The sequence below is a fragment of the Chiloscyllium punctatum genome, chromosome 1 (genome assembly GCF_047496795.1).
Source record: "Chiloscyllium punctatum isolate Juve2018m chromosome 1, sChiPun1.3, whole genome shotgun sequence".
Taxonomy (NCBI): Eukaryota; Metazoa; Chordata; class Chondrichthyes; order Orectolobiformes; family Hemiscylliidae; genus Chiloscyllium; species Chiloscyllium punctatum.
Genome location: NC_092739.1, coordinates 74,510,219 through 74,530,377, shown reverse-complemented (window position 1 = coordinate 74,530,377; position 20,159 = coordinate 74,510,219). Strand labels below are relative to the sequence as shown.

At 41.0% G+C, this 20,159-nt stretch overlaps 1 protein-coding gene across 3 annotated transcripts in view; it reads left to right on the top strand.

Moving 5' to 3' along the window:
* nfxl1 (nuclear transcription factor, X-box binding-like 1) overlaps positions 1 to 20,159 on the top strand; it is a 167,065-nt gene that overhangs the window by 41,224 nt on the left and 105,682 nt on the right. For all 3 annotated transcript variants that reach the window (XM_072568811.1, XM_072568801.1, XM_072568820.1), the window contains exons 9-10: positions 1,654 to 1,778; positions 7,336 to 7,458. In XM_072568811.1, coding sequence (XP_072424912.1) covers positions 1,654 to 1,778; positions 7,336 to 7,458 — 248 coding nt within the window. The remainder of the gene's footprint in view (positions 1 to 1,653; positions 1,779 to 7,335; positions 7,459 to 20,159) is intronic.

Sequence of the window (20,159 nt, the reverse complement as noted above, 5' to 3'; positions counted from 1 at the left end):
GGTTGTTAAGAAGGCATTCGGTTTATTAGCTTTTATTGGTAGAGGGGTTGAGTTTGAGCCATGAGGTCATGATGCAGCTGTACAAAACTCTGGTGCGGCCGCACTTGGAATATTGCGTACAATTCTGGTACCCGCATTATCGGAAGAATGTGGAAGCATTAGAAAGGGTGCAGAGGAGGGATTGACCAGGATGTTGCCTGGTATGGAGGGAAGGCCTTATAAGGAAAGGCTGAGGAACTTGAGACTGTGTTTTCATGAGAGACAAGATGGTTAAGAGGTGACTTATTAGAGGAGTACAAGATGATCAGAGGATTGGATAGGGTGGACAGTGACAGCCTTTTTCCTCAGATGGTGATAGCTAGCATGAGGGGACATAGCTTTAAATTGAGGGGTGATAGTTATTGGACAGATGTCAGAGGTAGTTTCTTTACTCAGAGTAGTAGGGGCGTGGAATGCCTTGCCTGTAACAGTAGTAGACTTGTCAACTTTAAGGGCATTTAAATGGTCATTGAATAAACATGGATGAAAATGGAAAAGTGTAGATTAGATGGGCTTTAGATTGGTTTCACAGTTAGTCGCAACTTTGAGGGCTGAAGGGCTTGTACTGTGCTGTAATGTTCCATGTTCTAACTTACTAACCCACCCTTCCACTTACTCATCCAAGTCATTTATAAAAATCACAAAGAGCAGAGATCCTAGAATCGATCCCTGCGGAATACCACTGGTCACCAAGCTCCAGGCTGAATGCTTTCCAGCTACCAACACCCTCTGTCTTCTATGGGCCAGCCAATTCTCTATCCAGACAGCCAGATATCCCTGTATCCCATGGCTCCTTACTTCCGGAGTGAGCCTACCATGGGGAACCTTATCAAACACCTTGCTAAAATCCCGTGCACACTACATCCATTGTTGTACCTTCTTCAATGTGTTTTTTCACATCCTCAAAGAATTCTGTACGGTTTGTGAGGCATGACCTGCCCCTCACAAAGCCATGCCGACTATCTCTAATCAAACTCTGGTTTTCCAAATTAACCATAAATCCTGTTGCTCAGAATTTTCTCCACATCTTTGTCATACTCTGTAGAAAAGTTGGTCTTTTTATGTTGCAGGCAAACATCAGACCACCCAAGGACTGTGCATATATCACTTCCTGCATTGTAAAACTGGGGAAAATCTGAAATGGTAATATTCAGTGAATATCCTTGCCACTGACTCTTTGACCATTTTGGATCGAACCAGATTGTTCACAGCTTCAACATCCTATTTGGCTCAGTGTCTGAAATTGCTACATTTGTTCTGTTTGTTATTGTGCAGAAAGTAGACTTATTAGCTCCAATATTTCTTTGAGTATTTCATACTTTCTCATTTTTCTACAAGGATTGCATGAGGCTTTGGACCCTTTCTGAAACCGATGAAAATGATCTGTGGTATTGACCTGTGCCTTGCAAATATTGTAATTTCACACAAGACATATTCAACTCTTTAAACTTCCCATGGCAGCAGAATTTAGTTTATTTATTTCTGTTTACCTCCACGGTCTTAATTACACATAATCATAAAACTCAACATTCTTTAATGCTTTTTATCTTATTTAAATTATCATTTTTTGTGATAACATTTAGAAACAACTGAGGTGTTTAATACTTTATCTAGAGTCTGCACTGCCCTGCACAGAGGATATACCAACTTGTGGTGATACCTGTGACAAACCATTGGCATGTGGTCTTCATAGATGTTCAATGCGTTGCCATCGAGGGCCTTGTGAAACTTGTAGACAGGTAAAAGCATGCATCAGCTCACTCGCTATACTTTTATTTGTTGTTTCGTGGAAATACCTTCATGAAATATGTAAATGAATTTTGGAAAAGGCTTGCTGTCTTCTCTTCCTGCCATATGTATTTTCCAGCAATTTGTTCTTAATGTGATTTAAGTTTTTATTTTTTTTTCCATTCACAGGATGTAACCTCTGGTTAGTCCAACATTTATTGCCCATACCTAAGTGCCTTTAGAAAGTGGTTCTGAGCTGCTGTCTTGAACTGCTGCAGTTGATATGATATCAGTGCACCCATGACTAGGAATGGTGTTCAAGTGTTTTAACCAGGTGACAGTGAAGGAACAAGTATTATAATTCCAAGTCAAGTTTGGAGTGGACCTTGAAAATGATGGTGTTTCTGAACATGCAGTAGCCTTGTCCTTGGAGTGAAGAGGTTTTTGGTTTGGAAGATGCTGCAGCTTATCTTGTAGATGGTGTGCACTGCTGTCACTAGGAAAAATGTGGAGGATTTTGATGGTGTGCCAACTGAACAGGTTTGGTGTCAGGTTTCTTGAGTGTTGTTAAGCTGCAAATATTCAAGGCATGTGGAAAATATTCCATTACATGCCTGACTTGTGCTTTGTTATTGGAGGCAGTATTTGAGGAGTCAAGCTGCAAAACTTGCTAATTCTAACCTGCTCAATCATGATACTGTCTTGATGACAGGTTAAGTTTCTGGGATGACAGGTTAAATTTCTGGGATGCCAGATTTGCTGCTGTTTCTTTTGAATCAGCAAATGTTCCTGATATGTACCTGTTCATGAAGCAATGCATTGGTGAAGCTTAAATGGGAGCTTTTCATGAAAGTAATTATCATGTTGTAATGGTTATTATTTGGGTGGCCAATTTGTCCGTCTACCCTGCAACCCTGTGTAAAATACGTTTTCTTTGGTATTTAAAGAAATACAAATTATTGAGAAAGCTGAAGAGGATCGCACAGATTGCTTTGAATCGGATGTAGAAACAATTGCAATCCACTGTTCCCTCCAAATAAAACAGTTGCCACAGAATGGTCTAATTGAAGTGTGTACCCTAATTGTCTAATTTCAGTCTTAAATTGATTTCAATCCCAGCAATGGCAAGTTGACATATACGTGCATTAATAATGCATGAGAAGTTTCATCAAACCATAAGTTTCATGTAGTTCTAAATTTATCTCAGGAAGTGGCATGTGATGGCTTTCAGATTGGCTGCAGTGTCTGATAATTAATTTCATTGACTGCAATGAAACTGAATATTTGGTCATGTCTATAATGGGTGGCTAATTTGATAGCTCCTGTTTTCCACCCCTGCCTTAACCTAATTTTGATTTTGCACTATCTACATTGTCACATGAATGAAAGAGCCACAACGTGGATTACAAAATAGACCTATTCAAAGAGAATGTCATTGTTGAAGAGGTGACTAGTCTCATTGCTGTTGTTGAGACAGTTTCTGAATCATGACCGTGGATGAAGTGCGAGATTCACTCGCTATTGACGTCCAAGGCTGAGCCGTTCAAGTCAGGTGTACCTGACTTATATGAGGAATCTAGGTATAATCCTTGCAAAGCCATCAGGGATGCCAAGAGACAATACCAGGCTAAACTAGCGTCCCAGACTAACCAAACAAACTCCCGTGAGCTGTGTCAACTAGGAGAAAGTGAGGATTGCAGATGATGGAGAACAAAGTGGAGAGTGTGGTGTTGGACAAGCACAGCTGGTCAGGCAGCATCCAAGGAGCAGGAGAATCAATGTTTCGGACGTAAGCCCTTGATCAGGACCTTCCCATGAACTTTGCCGAGGCTTAAACGATGTAATGGGCTACAAAGTAAAGTTGAGTAGAATCGCTGACAGTTTTGAACAAAAGGTCAGTGAAATGATGTTACTTGCCCTAATCGCCTCAGGTGCACCTCTACCCACCACCGCAGATGTAAGATTGGCCCTCATAAGAATGAGCCCATGCGAATACTACTGACCCAGATGGAGTTTCTGGTTGTACACTCTGATCCTGCGTGGACCAGCTGGTGGGCATATTCTCAAACATCTTCACATTGTAGTAAGTTAAAGTTCCCACCGGCTTCAAGAATACCACTATTATCCTGGTGCCAAACACAAAAATCAGGAAGCTTGTCGTAATGACTCCTGCCAGATGGTTCTAACATCCACCCTTATAAAATATTTTGAAAGGTTAGTAATGGCACACATCAACACCAGCCTCCCAGATTGCCTTGATCCACTACAATTTGCCTGTTGTCGCAGTAGGTCTGAGGCCGAGGCCGATGCCACCTCCCTGGCCCTGCACTCATTTCAGAACATCTGGACAACAAGGGCACCTACTTCAGATTCCTATTGATTGACTTTAGCTCCACTATCGACACTATAGTTCTAACCAAACTCATCTTCAAATTCAGAGACCTGGGTCACTGCTTCCTCCTCTGCAACACTTCCATTTCCTGACCTGTAGACTACAGTCAGTAAGCATGGGTGACTACACCTTGTTTACAATAATTCTCAACACTGGCGTCCTGCCAGGCTACATACTCAGCCCCTTACTATACTAATTAGACACTCACAACTCTGTGGTCAAATTCTGTTCTAACTCCATTTACAAATTTGCTGATGACACCATTGTAGTGGGTCGGATTTCAAACAACAATGAGACACAGTATAGGAAAGGGAGAGACCGCTTTAGTGGCTTGGTGGTTGAGGGCTTCAAGTTCCTGGGAGTAAATATCACCAATGATCTGTGCTGGTCCATCCACATCGACGCTATAATGAAGAAAGCACTCACAATGCCTCTACTTCCTCAGAAGGCTAAGGAAATTCCTTAGCAAATCCTTAGCAATTTTTATAAATGCATCACAGCTTGGTATGGCAACTCTTTTGTCCAAAACCATAAGAAATTACAGGGTCCGCAGCCCAATTCATTATGAAAACCAGCCATCTTTCCATTGACTGTCTATATTTCCCACTGCCTTGGGAAAGTAGCCAGCATAATCAAAGACACCTCCCACCCTGCTTAAGCTCTCTTCCATCTGACAGAAGATACAGAAGTTTGAAGAGCACATATCAACAGATTTAAGAACAACGTCTTCCTACTGTTATCAAACTTGTAGCATTATACATTCTATATTCTGTTTTATTACCTTGATGCACTTGTGTAAGGTTATGATTTGTCTGGATAGCATTGAAAACTTTTCACGGTATCTCAGTACCTGTGAGAATAATAAATCATATTGTAGTGGGATTAAAATTGAGGCAACAGTATTTTCCAGAAATTTTTAACGATATAGACTGTTGGTAACCAGGTAGTAAGTGGGGAGAATTAATGCAATTCTGTAACTTGAATAGCAAAATTCATATCACCGTGAGGTGGAGAGGGTTAAGTAATCTGCCACTGAGATAAGGGTTTAAGAAATACTGGGCAGTGATGACTTAAGTTTGCTGACAGGAGGGCTCTATGTCCGGGAACGGCATGGTATATCCTAGTTAGCAGCTGGTCAAATGGCTTCAAGCTTAGATGCAAAATATCAAGTCATTTTAACTTGGAGTGGTCCACTCAGATCTGATGGTAGTTGTTTAAGGCATGTTGTCTCTCTTTACGTTCTCGATTATGGATTTGAAGTTGTAGAGGAGATGTTCGCACCAAATAGTGAACAAGAAGATAATTTTTATTCTGAGGAATGCGGACAATAAAAGTGAAATTAAGCAATGGAGAAAATGAAACTTTGCAGGCATTAATAAAGGAAAGATAGGAGCTTTAGAGGAACTTTGGGTGTAATTATTTTCCTGAAGCTGAGAAAATGAAAGCAGACTGATTAGCACAGCTCTGCTGTATAGGAGAATCCAGATGAGGAATGACCTGAATGCCTACTGTCAATGATAGGTTGTAAGGTTTCTATAAGACATGGTAATTGGAACACAGGGTGCACTTGAGGGAGCTGAAGATCTATCTGAGAATACTGTAGTGAAAATCAATGCCTTGTATTAATCTAACTAACAGAATATAGAACTTGTGTTTTTCAGTTGTCAGATTATGATTCTTTGGTTCAGAAAGTGCTATTGTTAATGCATCTTGATGCAAATGGAGAAACGTAACATCTTATTTAATGCATAAATAAAGGTTTCTTGATGGATAATTACCATGTAATTTCAAACGTCCAGGGTTATTTTAGTTTGTGCAGTCAAACCTATTAAATGTAATTAAGCACCTATCTATGTTTAGGATTATAATATGAAATTTTAATATCCTAAGCTATTAAACAATGTTTAAATAACATCTTCAGTAGAAGAACTGATTTATAAAGTACTTATGATCAATATTTTAGTTGTTGGTGTGTAGAGATAAAGGGTTATTTAAGAAATTTTGTTCCTTTTAATAAAATCAAAAGACCACACAGGGTGAATTTTTAAAGTTCATATAAACTGTTCATGCTTCACAATTTTATTTAGTAATCTATGCGCAACTTTTTGAAGATCATTGAAATAAATCTTTATAACTTTAGAAAACACTTTACGAAACTGGAACTTCTGCTGTCCAAAAAAAATTAGAACAATAAATTTGAACTTTACAAAAAGTTGACATTTACATTAAACAAGATATTACCAGAATATTCTTAATGCTCAACTCAGAACTGGAATGTGGCCATATTGATGAGGAAAAATACCCTTTAGAATATAGTCAAGAATGTTAAAAAAATCTATTTGCTATAAATACTGTCTCCTTGGAAACATTCAGAAAAATAGTGGAAAATAATCAACAATGAAAAAAATAATTTTGTTTTCTTTACAGTAATTTATTGTTACATGTATTTATGAAAATACAGCCAAGTGTGTATAAATCACCATAATTAATCTGGTGCTATTTTAATTACATAAATTATAAAAAGAAATAATGCATGCTAAGTTAAGATAAATGCCACATTTTGTTCCAACCATGGCTTCTTGATTTCTTCATAAGTGGGTAAGTGACATGCCTTAGTCTTCAGCTGCCAAAGATGCTCCCTGAGGCTACAAGGAGGAAGCATGCTGAAACAGCCCATGCTGCTGACTGGATCCAGCATGCCATCTCTGCCAAAGCCATTTCATTGCCGCTGATACTCTAACTGCAGCCACAATCAGGAGACCGTCTCAACTTTCAAGGACTGGGGCCCATCTCAACTTCTGAGGGCTGACAGAACATCCAAATTAACTCCCAAGAATTGAGGGATTGTTCACTCCATTGCGTTTGCAGAAGCCGCCAAAACACCAAAGAGAAAGAACTGATTACAATCCATTGACGCTGGAAAAGTTGCTCAAGCCGCAACCTCCATGGGTACGAGGAATAGACTGGATCCTCCTCTCAAAGCTCCCTACAACATCTCTCCTCCATCGCAGCTGCAGAAAGAAGAGAAAAATAATTTGATTCAAAAGTCTGAAGAAAAATAAAAAATTTTTTAAAAGGGATGCAAGCAGGATGCCCAAACACCACCACCTCGTCCTGATGACATCCTGAAAAATCTTCTAAAGTGTTATTCTTAATTGTTTGATTTTGATTTTCAGGAAGTGGAGAAACAATGTCGCTGTGGGAAACATTCAAAGGTTTTGCCATGTCATAAGGAGTACTTGTGTGAAACAAAATGCATCAAATTGCGTGATTGCCAAAGACATCAGTGCAAGAGGAAGGTAAGAATGAAGGAGGGTTTTTTTTCTGGCCAAAGTTCGTACTATATGTTTATTTTTATAGCATTGTCACAAAGGCTATTGCTTATGCCTCAAATGCTTTAGATTGCAGTTTTCCCACTATCTGACAATACTAATTTATTGCTATGCATTTTTCACTTTTTTTTTGTTAGATAAGTTGAGAAGAAATATTAATTCAATTTAATTCATTGTTGGGTTAACTAAACTAATTAATTAGATAGTAAAATAACATTGTATCTTCTTGAAAATCTACAAATTGCATTTATACTGCATCTTTAAATGCAATAAAATGTCACAAGGTAAAACATCAAAGTTGTACATCAAATTATATAAGAAAATCTGAAGGAAGATGTCCAAAAGCCTTGTCAAAGTTTTAGAGGAAGAAAGTGGTAGAGAGGGAGATTTACAGAGCTTCATTCCAGGCAGCTGAAAGCTTGGTCAGTGGGGGATCACTTTCAAGTTGGAGATGTGCAAGTGGACTGAATTGGTGTAGAGATCTGAGGACTATAAGACTGTTAAGGTTGCAAAGGCAGGAAACAGCAAGCTTGTGAAGGATTTTGAAAGCAAGGACAAGAATCTTAAAATTAATGTTTGACTGGAAGTCAATGTAATTGAGTGGTGAAATCTTGGTGAAATTTTGGATGTGGGCAGCAGTGTCTTGAAAAGCCAAATCTTAAAAAGTAAGGTATGCTGTGGAGGTGTACATTGGAATATGAAATTCTTAGGTGTGTTACATCATGAAGTCAGACAGCTAAATTAAATCATCCATCCTTTTCCTGCATTTGCCAATATAGTAAAATTAAAACATTGTGATCCTCAAAATTGACCCCAATGGTTCTTAATGAGGTTTTTAAATAACCAGTACTAGACTTTGTTTAAGCTATAAACCTGGTATCTATACCGTTATTCACAAAGTATTTAACAACTTATTAATAATACAGAGCAAAGTTAAACATTAATCAATGTCTATGACTTAAACCCAATCCTCTTTAATTCTAGCTCCCCCGCTCCTATAAAGACAGACAGACAAACGGATTAGATTACTGACTGTGTGGACACAGGCCCTTCGGCCCAACAAGTCCACACCGACCCTCCAAAGAGCGACCCACCCAGACCCAATCCCCTACATTTACCCCTTCACCTAACACTATGGGCAATTTAGCATGGCCAATTCACCTCACCTGCACATTTTTGGACTGTGGGAGGAAACCGGAGGAAACCCACGCAGACACTGGGAGAATGTGCAAACTCCACACAGACAGTTACCTGAGGTGGGAATTGAACCCCAGTCTCTGGCGCTGTGAGGCAGCAGTGCTAACCACTGTGCACCGTAAATCAAACGTTAAAAAAGATAAGTAATTAAAGTTCACCTAAACAGTCTCCATGATTTGTAATAGGCACGTGAATTGTACTTTGTTTGGTTTCTAAGGCACTGGTGCATGCAGAAAGCTTCCATTCGACCCTGAGAAATATTATTCTAATTCTAATAACGGAGATTCTATCCTGCAAACTTTTAGTAAATTGATAGTGAAAGAATGACCAGGGAGCAATTGAACCTGCAATTGTAGCTTGTAGCTTTTGCAGCCAAAATCATTCTTTCCTCAACACAGTTCAAAGATTAGTTCAAACATTTTTTCTGTGTTATACTGGTTGCCTCCCTATGAGGCTCCTGTTACCATTTGTTTGGGTATACAGAAGAACCTCAATTATCTGAACAACACGGACGGGGAGTATTTTGTTCAGATAATCGAATGTTCGGATAATTAAATGCCAGATAACATAGTTTAGCCAAGTATTGGGACCTTGCAATCTTGTTCCGATATTCTGAAATTCGGGTAATCGGGGTTCCGCTGTAATTCCTCTCCCAAGTCTAAGTCTCTATAGAGCACTTGTAAAATGTGTGTCCTGTTGAGTACTTGTGCATAAATAACAAGTAGAAAATGCAAATAGCAAAAGTCAATTTTGAGAATTGTGTGCAAGAGCTAATATTGATTTAAAATATGCCTCTGTGTACATTGCAGCTGTAAGATCTACTCGTGGAAAAGTTGGCACCTTACAGCATGATATGTTTATAACTGTCTTCTACTCTTCAGTAAAATGCTACACGTTATGACACGAGCTTTGGAAACCTATTTTTCATCTCTTCTGAAAGCAGCAGCTAACATTAGATGCAGTGGCTAGTATTCTCACTGGATTCAGGCTGATGGTTTGGGACCATAAATTTGAATCTGTCCATGGTAAATGATGAAATTTTAATTCCCTTCATAAATCTAAAATAAAAAAATCTAGTTTCGTATTAACTATGGAATCATTGTTAGGCATTTTAAATTGTGAATTGAGAAGAGAAAAGAACTGTTTTCAGACCAAGGGTTGCTGTATGTTTTGAAGGTGAGTAACCTGGCACCTATTGTGAACACTGTTTGCACAGTGGTAGTTGTGGATGGGCTAGAGCTGACAGGTTGTGTACAAATGGAGTTTTGGTTGGTACCAATACCTGATTGATCTTTTGGGCTAGTGACCAGTTATTGATCACAAAGACTTTCTGCTTCTGATTGTTTGGGGCTGTGAACATAATGAAAAGCTTTTAGATTAAACAGTCTAGGAGCAATCTCTGTTCTCTGACATAAAAGTCAAGGTATACAGAGATAAATTCATTGGGTCAGAGCAGGCTGAGACGATTGGCCCACTGGGGCAGTCAGGTTTGTGAATTTTGGGTGGGAGGTAGAACTGGGAGGTACGGGGTTCCCGGACTGAGGTTGGAGGCTGTTGATGGGAGATCCACTGAGATGTTGTGGTTGTGGATGGTCTGGGAGATGATGGTTTGCTGATGGGAGGTGAAGTCATGGTTGAGGGGGCAGTAGGAGGAGGTTTCCGTGAGGTGGTGCCTGGCTTCAGCGGTGTAGAGGTTGGTGTGTCAAACTGCCACTGCGCCCCTCTTGTCTGCTGGTTTGATGGTGAAGTTGGGGTTGAAGCTCTTCAGCCTTATCCTGAAGCAGACATGCTACTACAGCCACATGTCCTTCCTCAGCGCCTGCCTACAAAACTGACTGCGTGTAGACTCCGAACTAGATTCAGACCATCACAGTTTGGACCTGACCAGAACAACCAGTATCTACAACAAATCCAAAGCTTCCAGAAACGGTTCTCTCTCCTCTCCTGATCCTCATCGCAGCCATGTGCTGTCACCTACTCTCTCTGCAGTCAGCCTTGCTCCAGCTCAGCACCACATTCTTCCAGACCTGCAAAGGACCCTTGCTATTCTTCCCCTTTCGAAGAATTCACGCACCCAACAAATGCTTTTTCTCCACCATGTTGCATGCACTGCATCTATTGAGTCCACTCCCGTTGAGGTGGTCCCCTCTACATTGGGGAGACGTTTCAGAGCATCTCTATGACACATGCACTTAACAACCCCACTGCCCTGTGGCTGAATACTTGAACTCCCCCCTCCTACTCTGCCAAGGACATGCAAATCCTGACCTCCACTGCCAAACTCTAGCCGCCTGAAGCCTGGAGGAAGAACACTACCTCTTCCACCTTGGGATCATCCAACTACACTGGATCAATGTCGATTTTACCAGTTTCCTCATTTTCCCTCCCTACACCTTATCCCAGATCCAGCCTTCCAACTTGGAACCGCCCACTTGAACTGTCCATCTTCCTTCCCACCTATCTGTTCCACCCTCCTCTCCAACTATCATCTTCACCCCTACCTTCAGCCATCAATCGCATTCCCATCTATCCCCTCCCACTCCCCTCCCATTTATCTCTCATCCCCCTTGGGCCACCCCCTCATTCCCAATGAAGAGCTTAAGCTCGAAACGTCAACTCTCCTGCTTCTTGGATGCTGCCTGACCGGCTATGCTTTTCCAGCACCACGTTCTCTTTGGTCTGACCTCCAGCATCTGCAGTCCTCACTTTCTCTAAGGCAGTTTTTATAACATGAACCACATACCCTGTGCCTCTTGCAAACCAGTAGACGCATTAGGGAAAGGAAGGTAGAGAAGCACCGTCCCTGTGAAGAGACCACTGAACTGCTTTACCAGTTTTCCCTATGGGTGTGGGTGAGTGTGTGTAAGGGGGAGGTAATAAGGGGATTAGTATTTAATTAATAGAGCTAAACTCTGATAGTTCTTAATTGTTTATCTGTAACTAGAATCTAATACCTGTAATAAATAATTTTTTTTGTTAAGTATAGACACCTGGTATGCATTTTCTGACAACCTCTGCCTGAAAGAGGTAAATTAAGAAGCTTGCGTACTTGAGACAAACCTTTTAACTTTTGTGACTACTCCAGAAATAGCAGGGCTTGTTTCCAGCGTGCAATCATGATGAGGCTCGGCATGGCTTACTTTTAAGACCCTGTGAAGAAAAACAGTGAGGTTTATTTTAATGTCTCAGTGAATATTCAGCAGTAACAGCTTGTGTTTATATTGCACTGTCAATACAAATTAAATGTCCCAAAGCACTTTACAGGAACATTATGAAGCAAAATTTAATGTCAAGCCACATAGCAAGGTATTGGGCTCAATGCCCAAATTCTTAAGCAATATGTCAGACAATTTAAGGAAAGGATGAGGCAGAGGTTTATGGAGAGATGCGAGACGTTAGGACCTTGACCACTGGAAGCAAAACCATAACAGTGGAACAAATAAAATCAACTGCTCTTGAGGCAAAGCTATCTGGGAAGGTTTTTGGAGTTAGAGGAGACTATAGGGATGCCAAAATAAAGCTGTAGAAGAATTTGAAAACATGAAAATTTTAAAATTAAAACATTCCAAACTTACCAAGAAACTAGTGTACGGCCATGAGCACAGGGCATTGTGGATGAACAGGAGTTCATGTGAGTGGGACATAGGCAGCTGAATTTTAGTTATCCTTAAATTTACCTTGTATAGAACACGGGAGGCAGGCCAAATGTAGTTTAGCGCAATCAAATCCAAAGGTAAACTCAGGTACGTGTGAGAATTTCAGCAATAATATGCTGAGGCAGGATGTGATGCACCGTTATAGAAATAAATGGGTCATCTTAGAACATACAGCGCAGAACAGGCCATTTGGCCCTCGATGTTGCACCGACCTGTGAACTATTCTCGGCTCATCTCCCTACACTATCCCAAAATCATCCATGTGCTTATCTAAGGATTGTTTAAATCTCCCTAATGTGGCTGAGTTGATTACATTAGCAGGTAGGGCATTCCACGCCCTTACCACTCTCTGCGTAAAGAACCTGCCTCTGACATCTGTCTTAAATCGATCACCCCTCAATTTGTAGTTATGCCCCCTCGTACAAGCTGACGTCATCATCCGAGGAAAGAGACTTTCACTGTCCACCCTATCTAATCCTCTGATCATCTTATATGTCTCTACCAAATCCCCTCTTAGCCTTCTTCTTTCCAATGAGAACAGATCCAAGTCTCTTTTCCTTTCCTCATACGACCTTCCCTCCAGTCCAGGCAACATCCTGGTAAATCTCCTCTGCAGGTTTTCCAATGCTTCCACATCCTTCCTGAAATATGGGGACCAGAACTGTACACAATATTGCAAGAGTGGCCGCACTAGCGTTTGTATAGTTGCAACATGATTTTTATTGTAAATAGTTAATGCCCCAGCTCTGATCCCTGTGGCACTCTACTAGTTACAGTTTGCCAACCTGAAAATAACCAACCTTTTTCAATTCTATGCTCCTTGTTCAATAGCCCCTCCCAATCACCTTTCTCTCCCAGCAACCCCCCCCCAACCACACCATATCCAACCCTCACCCACCACATGCCATCACCCCTCCCCCTCCCAACCATCAGGACATCTCCAAAACCCCACCCCGAGCCTAGCCACATATTCACTAGCCCACCCCCTCAATGACCTCGAACTCTCTAAGGCCAAACAGCCTGTCCTCAGGATAGGGTTCACGTTTGTGCCCATCCAGAATCTAAATACATTTCAACTATCAGTTCCCCTTTATCTATCCTGCTTGACATATCTTAAAACACTATGTTCGCATCGAATACAGGAAATTGTGGAGAAGGCTTTTTAGCCCTGTTTACTATTGGAGTAGATATGTGGTTGGAAGTTTATTTAGGTTAAATTTCAACCAGTGTCCTCAAAAACCTGTTAGTTGGTAATTCAGTTCACTAATTCTTAAGATGTCTCATTTACTGTATGTCAAATTGCTGTGCATTTTGTCCATATATAAAACAACACATACAATGAATGCAATTCATTGGGTGTGCAGGGCATTGAAGAAGTTTGAGATTTGATGAGTAATTTTTATGTACATTTTTCTTTCAATTTAATTTGTAATCAATTTAAGGAATGATAGCAGTTTGTGGAGGGAGTTCAGAGGTATTTTTTAGATTGATACCCGGAATGAGTGTATTGTCTTATGAGGAAAGGTTAGACAAACTGGCTTGTTTTCACTGGTATTTAGAAGATCGAGCGATGACTTGGTTAAATTATATAAAAGTCCTGAATGTTTGACAAGGTGGATCTGGAAGGGATCTTTTCTTTTGCAAGTGTCTGGATCTAGGAGGTACTTTGAAACCTCCTAGATTGTCTTTTTGGACCAAGATGAAAAGAAATGTTTTCTGCGGGTTTGGAATTCTCTGCCTTGGAAGGCAGTGAAGATGTTGGCCATTGGAAATTCTTAAGCAGAGGTAGATAGATTCTTGAAAGGCGGTTTAAGATTTTTGGTGTTAGGTGAGAATGTGGAATTCAAAAAGCAAGCAGAGCACCTTTGGTCTGTCTGAATGATGAAGTAACCTCCGGGGTGGGGGTTAGCCGAATGGTCTAGCTCTGCTCCTAATTCATGTGTGTATTGCACAGTCTGTTAAAACATACATTAAATGTGAATCATCTTCAAGTATGGATGTATAATGCTGTAAAACGTGTGCTAGTTGATTTAACTTGAAAAGCTGCAGAACTGACATTGAGCAGTGATCCTGATTCAACTGACATCAGGCTTACTTTCCAGCAGATGTCACTGTTTTGTGGAGCAGAAACCCTGCGTTCTTTTTTTAAAAAGGAAACCTTTGGCTGTAGAATACTGAAACCTGTTATGGAAGTCTCTCTGGTGCACACTTTTAGATTAGCTACTCTGTAGCTAAAGTTGGAACCTTCCAGATTTGTATTCCATTGTTCAATACTTTTATCCAAAGGTCTGTTACTCCAAAGGAGTTTTTGATATATGGGTCCCACCGATTAACACCAGCACCAGATAGGCCATATGGTCAATTTCTATTCCTATCAAACCTACTGCACCATTTAATCAAATTATGCATGGTCTTAGGCTTCAATTTCATTTTCCTGCCTACCCCATAGCTTTGATTCCCTGAGATCACAAATCCATCTATCTGACTTTGTGTTCAATGATTTAGCATCTTCAACCCTCCTGGAGTAGAATTTTCAACCATTTAAATGGAGACATTTCTCCTCATCTTGGTCTTAAATGATCAAGTTCTCATTCTAGGACTGCCAATTATTTTATAGATTCTTCAGCCAGCAGAAATAGTCTTTGAAGTGTTTACCTTGTTGAGATCCTTCAAGAATCTTCAATGTTTTGATGAAATCTCCTCTCATTCTTCTGAACCTCAAAGCATATAGATCCAATAAACTCAGCCTCTCATTATAGAACAACCATCTGTCAGGCCACTGAATCTTCACAATATTACCTTTGCAAGTTTATCCTTCTTGAATATGGAAAACTGCGCACTAATCTGGGTGTGTGGCCTTACCATAGACCAGTAAAGGCAACTTTGTTCTTGAACTCACTGTCATGAAAGATACCATTTCCTTGTCTTTAATTTTATTTTTATTTGTTAATGAGGTGTGGATGTTGCCGGCTAGACCAGCATTTATTGGTTATCCCCTGTTGTCCTGGATAAGGTGGTAGTGAGTTGTCTCCTTGAACCATTTCCTTATGTTTCATCAATGCCCACAGGGCTGTGGACAAGTGAGCTCCAGGATTTGAGTCCATCAGTGAAAGAATGGCAATATTGTTTCAAGTCAAGATGACCTCTGTCTTGGAGCTGAATTTATAGATATTGGTGTTCCTATGCTTATGAGTGATACTTAGAAAAGATGGAGGTTATGAGTTTAGAAAGTGCTGTCAAAGGAACCTTGGTGAGTCACTGCATTTCAGCTTGTGCATGGTAAATTGCTGTTATTTTGTGTCAGTGGTGAAGGGACTAAGTGTTGAAAATAATATGTGGTGCTAATCAAGCAGGTTTCTTTCTCCTGAATGCTATCAAACTTTTTGAATGGTGGAGCTGCATTCATCTAGGCAAGTGAAGACTGTCTTATCACAATCCTGACTTGTGCTTATAGATTGTAGACAGCCATTGGGGAGGTGAGTTACATGTTGCAGAATTTCTAGTCTCTGACCTGTTTGTAACCACAATATTTATATGGCTGGTCCAGTTTGTTTCTGGTCAAAGGCAAGCTCCAGGATGTAATAGTGTGAGTGATTCAGAAATGGTAACACTATTTGAATGTCAAAGAGCAATTGTTAGCTTCCCTGTTGAACATCTTCATTGCCTCCACATGTCTGATGTGTATCTTACTTATTGCTTGTCAGCCTAAGCCTGAGTGTTGTTCAGGTCTTACTAAATATGAGTGTGGAGAAAGTGAGGACTGCAGATGCTGGAGACGAGAGTCAAGAGTGTGATGCTGGAAAAGCACAGCAGGTCAGGCAACATCCAAAGACCAGGAGAATTAACATTTCGGAGATAAGCCCTTCATCAGGAATGATGCTTGTGGGCAAGGGGCTGAGAGATAAATGGGAGGTGGGATGGGGTTGGGGGAAGGTAGCTGAGAATGCAATAGGTAGGTGAAGTGGGTAGGTCAGAGAGGAAGGTGGAGTGGATAGATGGGAAAGGTGATGGACAGGTCAGGAGGGTGGTGCTAATTTGGAGGCTTGGGACCAGCATAATGTGGGGGGGGTTGAGAAATTAGGAAACTGGTGAAATCCACATTGATCGCGTGTGGTTGCAGGGTCCCAAGGTGGAATATGAGGCATTCTTCCTCCAGGCGTTGGGTGGTAAGGGTTTGGCAATGGAGAAGGCCTAGGACCCAAATGTCCTTGGTAGTGTAGGAGGGGGAATTAGTGTTCAGCCACTGGGCGGTGGGGTTAGTTGGTGCGGGTGTCCCAGAGATGTTCACTGAAACGATTCGCAAGTAAGCGTCCTGTCTCCCCAATGTAGAGGACATCGCATGGGGTGCAACGGATACAGTAGATGACGTTAGTGGAGGTGCAAGCAAATTTCTGTCTGATGTGGAAGGATCCTTTGGGGCCTTGGATGGAGGTGAGGGGAATGGTATGTGTGCAGGATTTGCACTTCCTGCAGTGGCAGTGGAAGTGGTAGGGGGAATGTGTGTGGATCTGATGAGGGAATCGCGGAGGGAATGGTCTCTCTGGAATGCAGTTGGGAGAAGGAGGGAAACCTATCTGGTGGTGGAGTTGTCGCAATCTGTTTGTATTTTTTCAATAATACTCCTCCTAATATATTATCTGCAACCCCATGAACTCTTGTGTTGCCAATTAACATTTTATGTGGTACCATCTGATTGCTTTTTGGGAATGTAAGTACACTGCATCTACTAATTTGCCTTTAATTGACCCTACAAATTACATGCTCAAACAATTCTGTCGTCTAAGTTCTTCAGATAGGAGTTCCCAGTCATCAAATCATAGACACTTTGTCTGATCAGAGAGTGGGAGATAGGAGAGATTTAATGACAGTAAGCTGTCACGTAATTTGGATAGTTTCTCTGCTGTAGCGTTAGGCCACATTGGGAACAGTGATTGTGGCTTGCTAAATTCAAAGTAGTATGCACAAATAACTATTCACCTGAATAGAGTGTTTGGGGTCTTGGACAATAGACAATAGATGCAGGAGTAGGCCATTCAGTCCTTCGAGCCTGCACCGCCATTCAATATGATCATGGCTGATCATTCCTAATCAGTATCCTCTTCCTGCCTTATTTCCATAACCCTTGATTCCACTATCTTTGAGAGCTCTATCCAACTCTTTCTTAAATGAATCCAGAGACTGGGCCTCCACTGCCCTCTGGGGCAGAGCATTCCACACAGCCACCACTCTCTGGGTGAAGAAGTTTCTCCTCATCGTAAGGTAATCCCGCCATTCCAGGAATTCACCTCGTGAACCTACGCACGCTGCACTCCCTCAATAGCCAGAATGTCTTTCCTCAAATTTGGAGACCAGAACTGCACACAGTACTCCAGAGAGTGATAATAAGGTAAGTATTGCATCTTCTATGCTTGTATGTAAAGCTGGCATGTAAAGGTCTGAGGATGTTGGGATAATTGAGGAGTGAACCAGGGTGCCTTGGAACAATGGAGAAAGATATGCTTGGTAACGTTTTATTGGATACCTGAAAATGGCAGAGAATGACCAATTGGATAGAGGCTAGGCAAACCACTGTGGATCTTGGTTGAGAAAAAAGGATGCATCAGAAATGGAAGTTTTAATTATCAGGACAGATGTGACAGGTCAACTGGGCAATTGGAATGGAATCGTTGCAGGAAACAGGGTATGAGAAAGTGTAGTCAAGATAACAGTGGGAATCCATGAACTTATGGATATTTGGCATGAGCAATAAGGACAAAGAAATTGAGACAGAGTTTAGAAAGGAGAAGGTTGGAAATTAGAAGTGAAGCTAATGAAATTTTCCAGTTCAGGGCAAGACCAGAAAAACAGCCCAATGCAGTCATCAAAATGGTGAAAAAGGGTAAGGGAGGCTTGATCAGGACTGAGTTGAGGAAAGTTTCACGGATCTCAAAGTGTAGACACATCTGGGCCCCATTAAAGTGTTTAAAGGAACACTTTTTTTTTGGAGGAAGTGAGGGGAGTTGAAGGAGAAGTTATTCAATATAAGATTCAAAATTTATTCAAGGATGTTCTAGTAGGAAATAGAAAGATTGGATGTGCATTCTGAAGATGGAAACCAGGAAGTTGGAAACTTTTAAATTGATAAATAACACTGAAACTGTCATGAATGTCAGTATGGAGAGGATGGGTAGTACCAACTGGATGCTTTTGCCAAGGATAGAGATGTGGCTGTGAATTTGATTTTGTAAATACTTAGCTGAAAGTGTGTTGCTGGAAAAGTGCAGCAGGTCAGGCAGCATCCAAGGAGCAGGAGAATCGACGTTTCTGGCATGAACCCTTCTTCAGGATTCTCCTGCTCCTTGGATGCTGCCTGACCTGCTGCGCTTTTCCAACAACACATTTTCAGCTCTGATCTCCAGCGTCTGCAGTCCTCACTTTCTCCTTTGTAAATACTTAATCAAATATGTAAAGGAAAATTTTAAAAGAACAAAAACTCATAAAGCAAAAGAGACAGCCTTGAAATTCCTGAAGGAGAAAAGAATAAACTTTACCATGTAGATGTGCCTGGCAGCAAAGTGGCTGTGAAGTTAATGCTGATGTAAACACAAAATGCTGCAAGTGAAATCTGAAGTTAAAACACACTTTTTGAAATAGTCAGGCCAGACTGCATTTGTGAATGGGGAAACAGTTGAGGTTTTTAATCAATGATTCTTCGGAACTGACTAATAAGAGATTATGTGCAACTGGAATGGAAACAAGTCTCAGGCTTGCTGCAGTGTTCCAGCAAAGCTCAACATGAGCTGGAAGAACAGCACCTCATTTTCCACTTTGGAAAGCCTGCAGCCCTCTGGACCCAATATCAAGTTCAATAATCTTAGGGCCTGAACTCTCCCAAGACCTTGCCCCCAATGCCACACACCAGGCCTTGTTATCACGTAGTCTGCCATTACTCACTACCCGTTGTTAGCCACTAACAGTTTCCATTAACAACTGTTCATTCTCCTAGCCAGATTGTTATCTACTCCTATGTCTGTCCAACTGTTCTTCTCTCTCTTTGGGCTCCATCCCCACCTATCGTTTACTCCTTACTCCCTCCCTCCAACCCATCTTCTGCATACATACCAACATTTTCCTAGCTACCATTAGTTTTGAGGAAGGGCCACCGGACCTGAAATGTTAACTCTGATTTCTTTTAGACACTGTCAGAGCTGCTGAACTTTTCTGGCAATTTCTGTTTTTGTTTCTGGTTTTCTTTGGTAACCCAGTTCTTTTGATTTTTATTACGTGAAGCTCTGTGATAGTTTGAAAAACTGGAAAGATTAAATGAGAAGAATAGATGGTGCTAGGCCAAAGAGAGTAGTGATGGAACATACAAAGAAGGAAGTTAAGACTTGCTGTTAGTGTTTTCCATAACCATCGATGTCTTGATTATATACTTCTGAAGTTTAATCATTATGTAATGCTGGAAAGACACGGAAGATGCATCTTAGAGGTGGAAATAGCAGAATTATGCATTAAGGTAAGGTTGCCATGGTATTGTCAGTCCACAGGGCTGCGCTCTCATCAAGGAGAGACAACTGGTAGTGGTTTAACCTGTGGGCCACCGTGCCTTTAGTGAGGGGAGAGGTTAAGAAGGAGAATCCTTCACAGTAACCTCATCTGGTGTGAGAAACAAACCAGCTGTCCAGTCAACTAGGTCTGTTAACTCAGCTGGACAACCAGTTTGTGATGCATAGTGATGCCAACACATTAACAATTGTAATCCCTGTTCCCATTTATTTCCTGTAGTTCTGTCTTGTAGCAATTGCTGGTAGCTATTCTTCACCCACTTTGTCT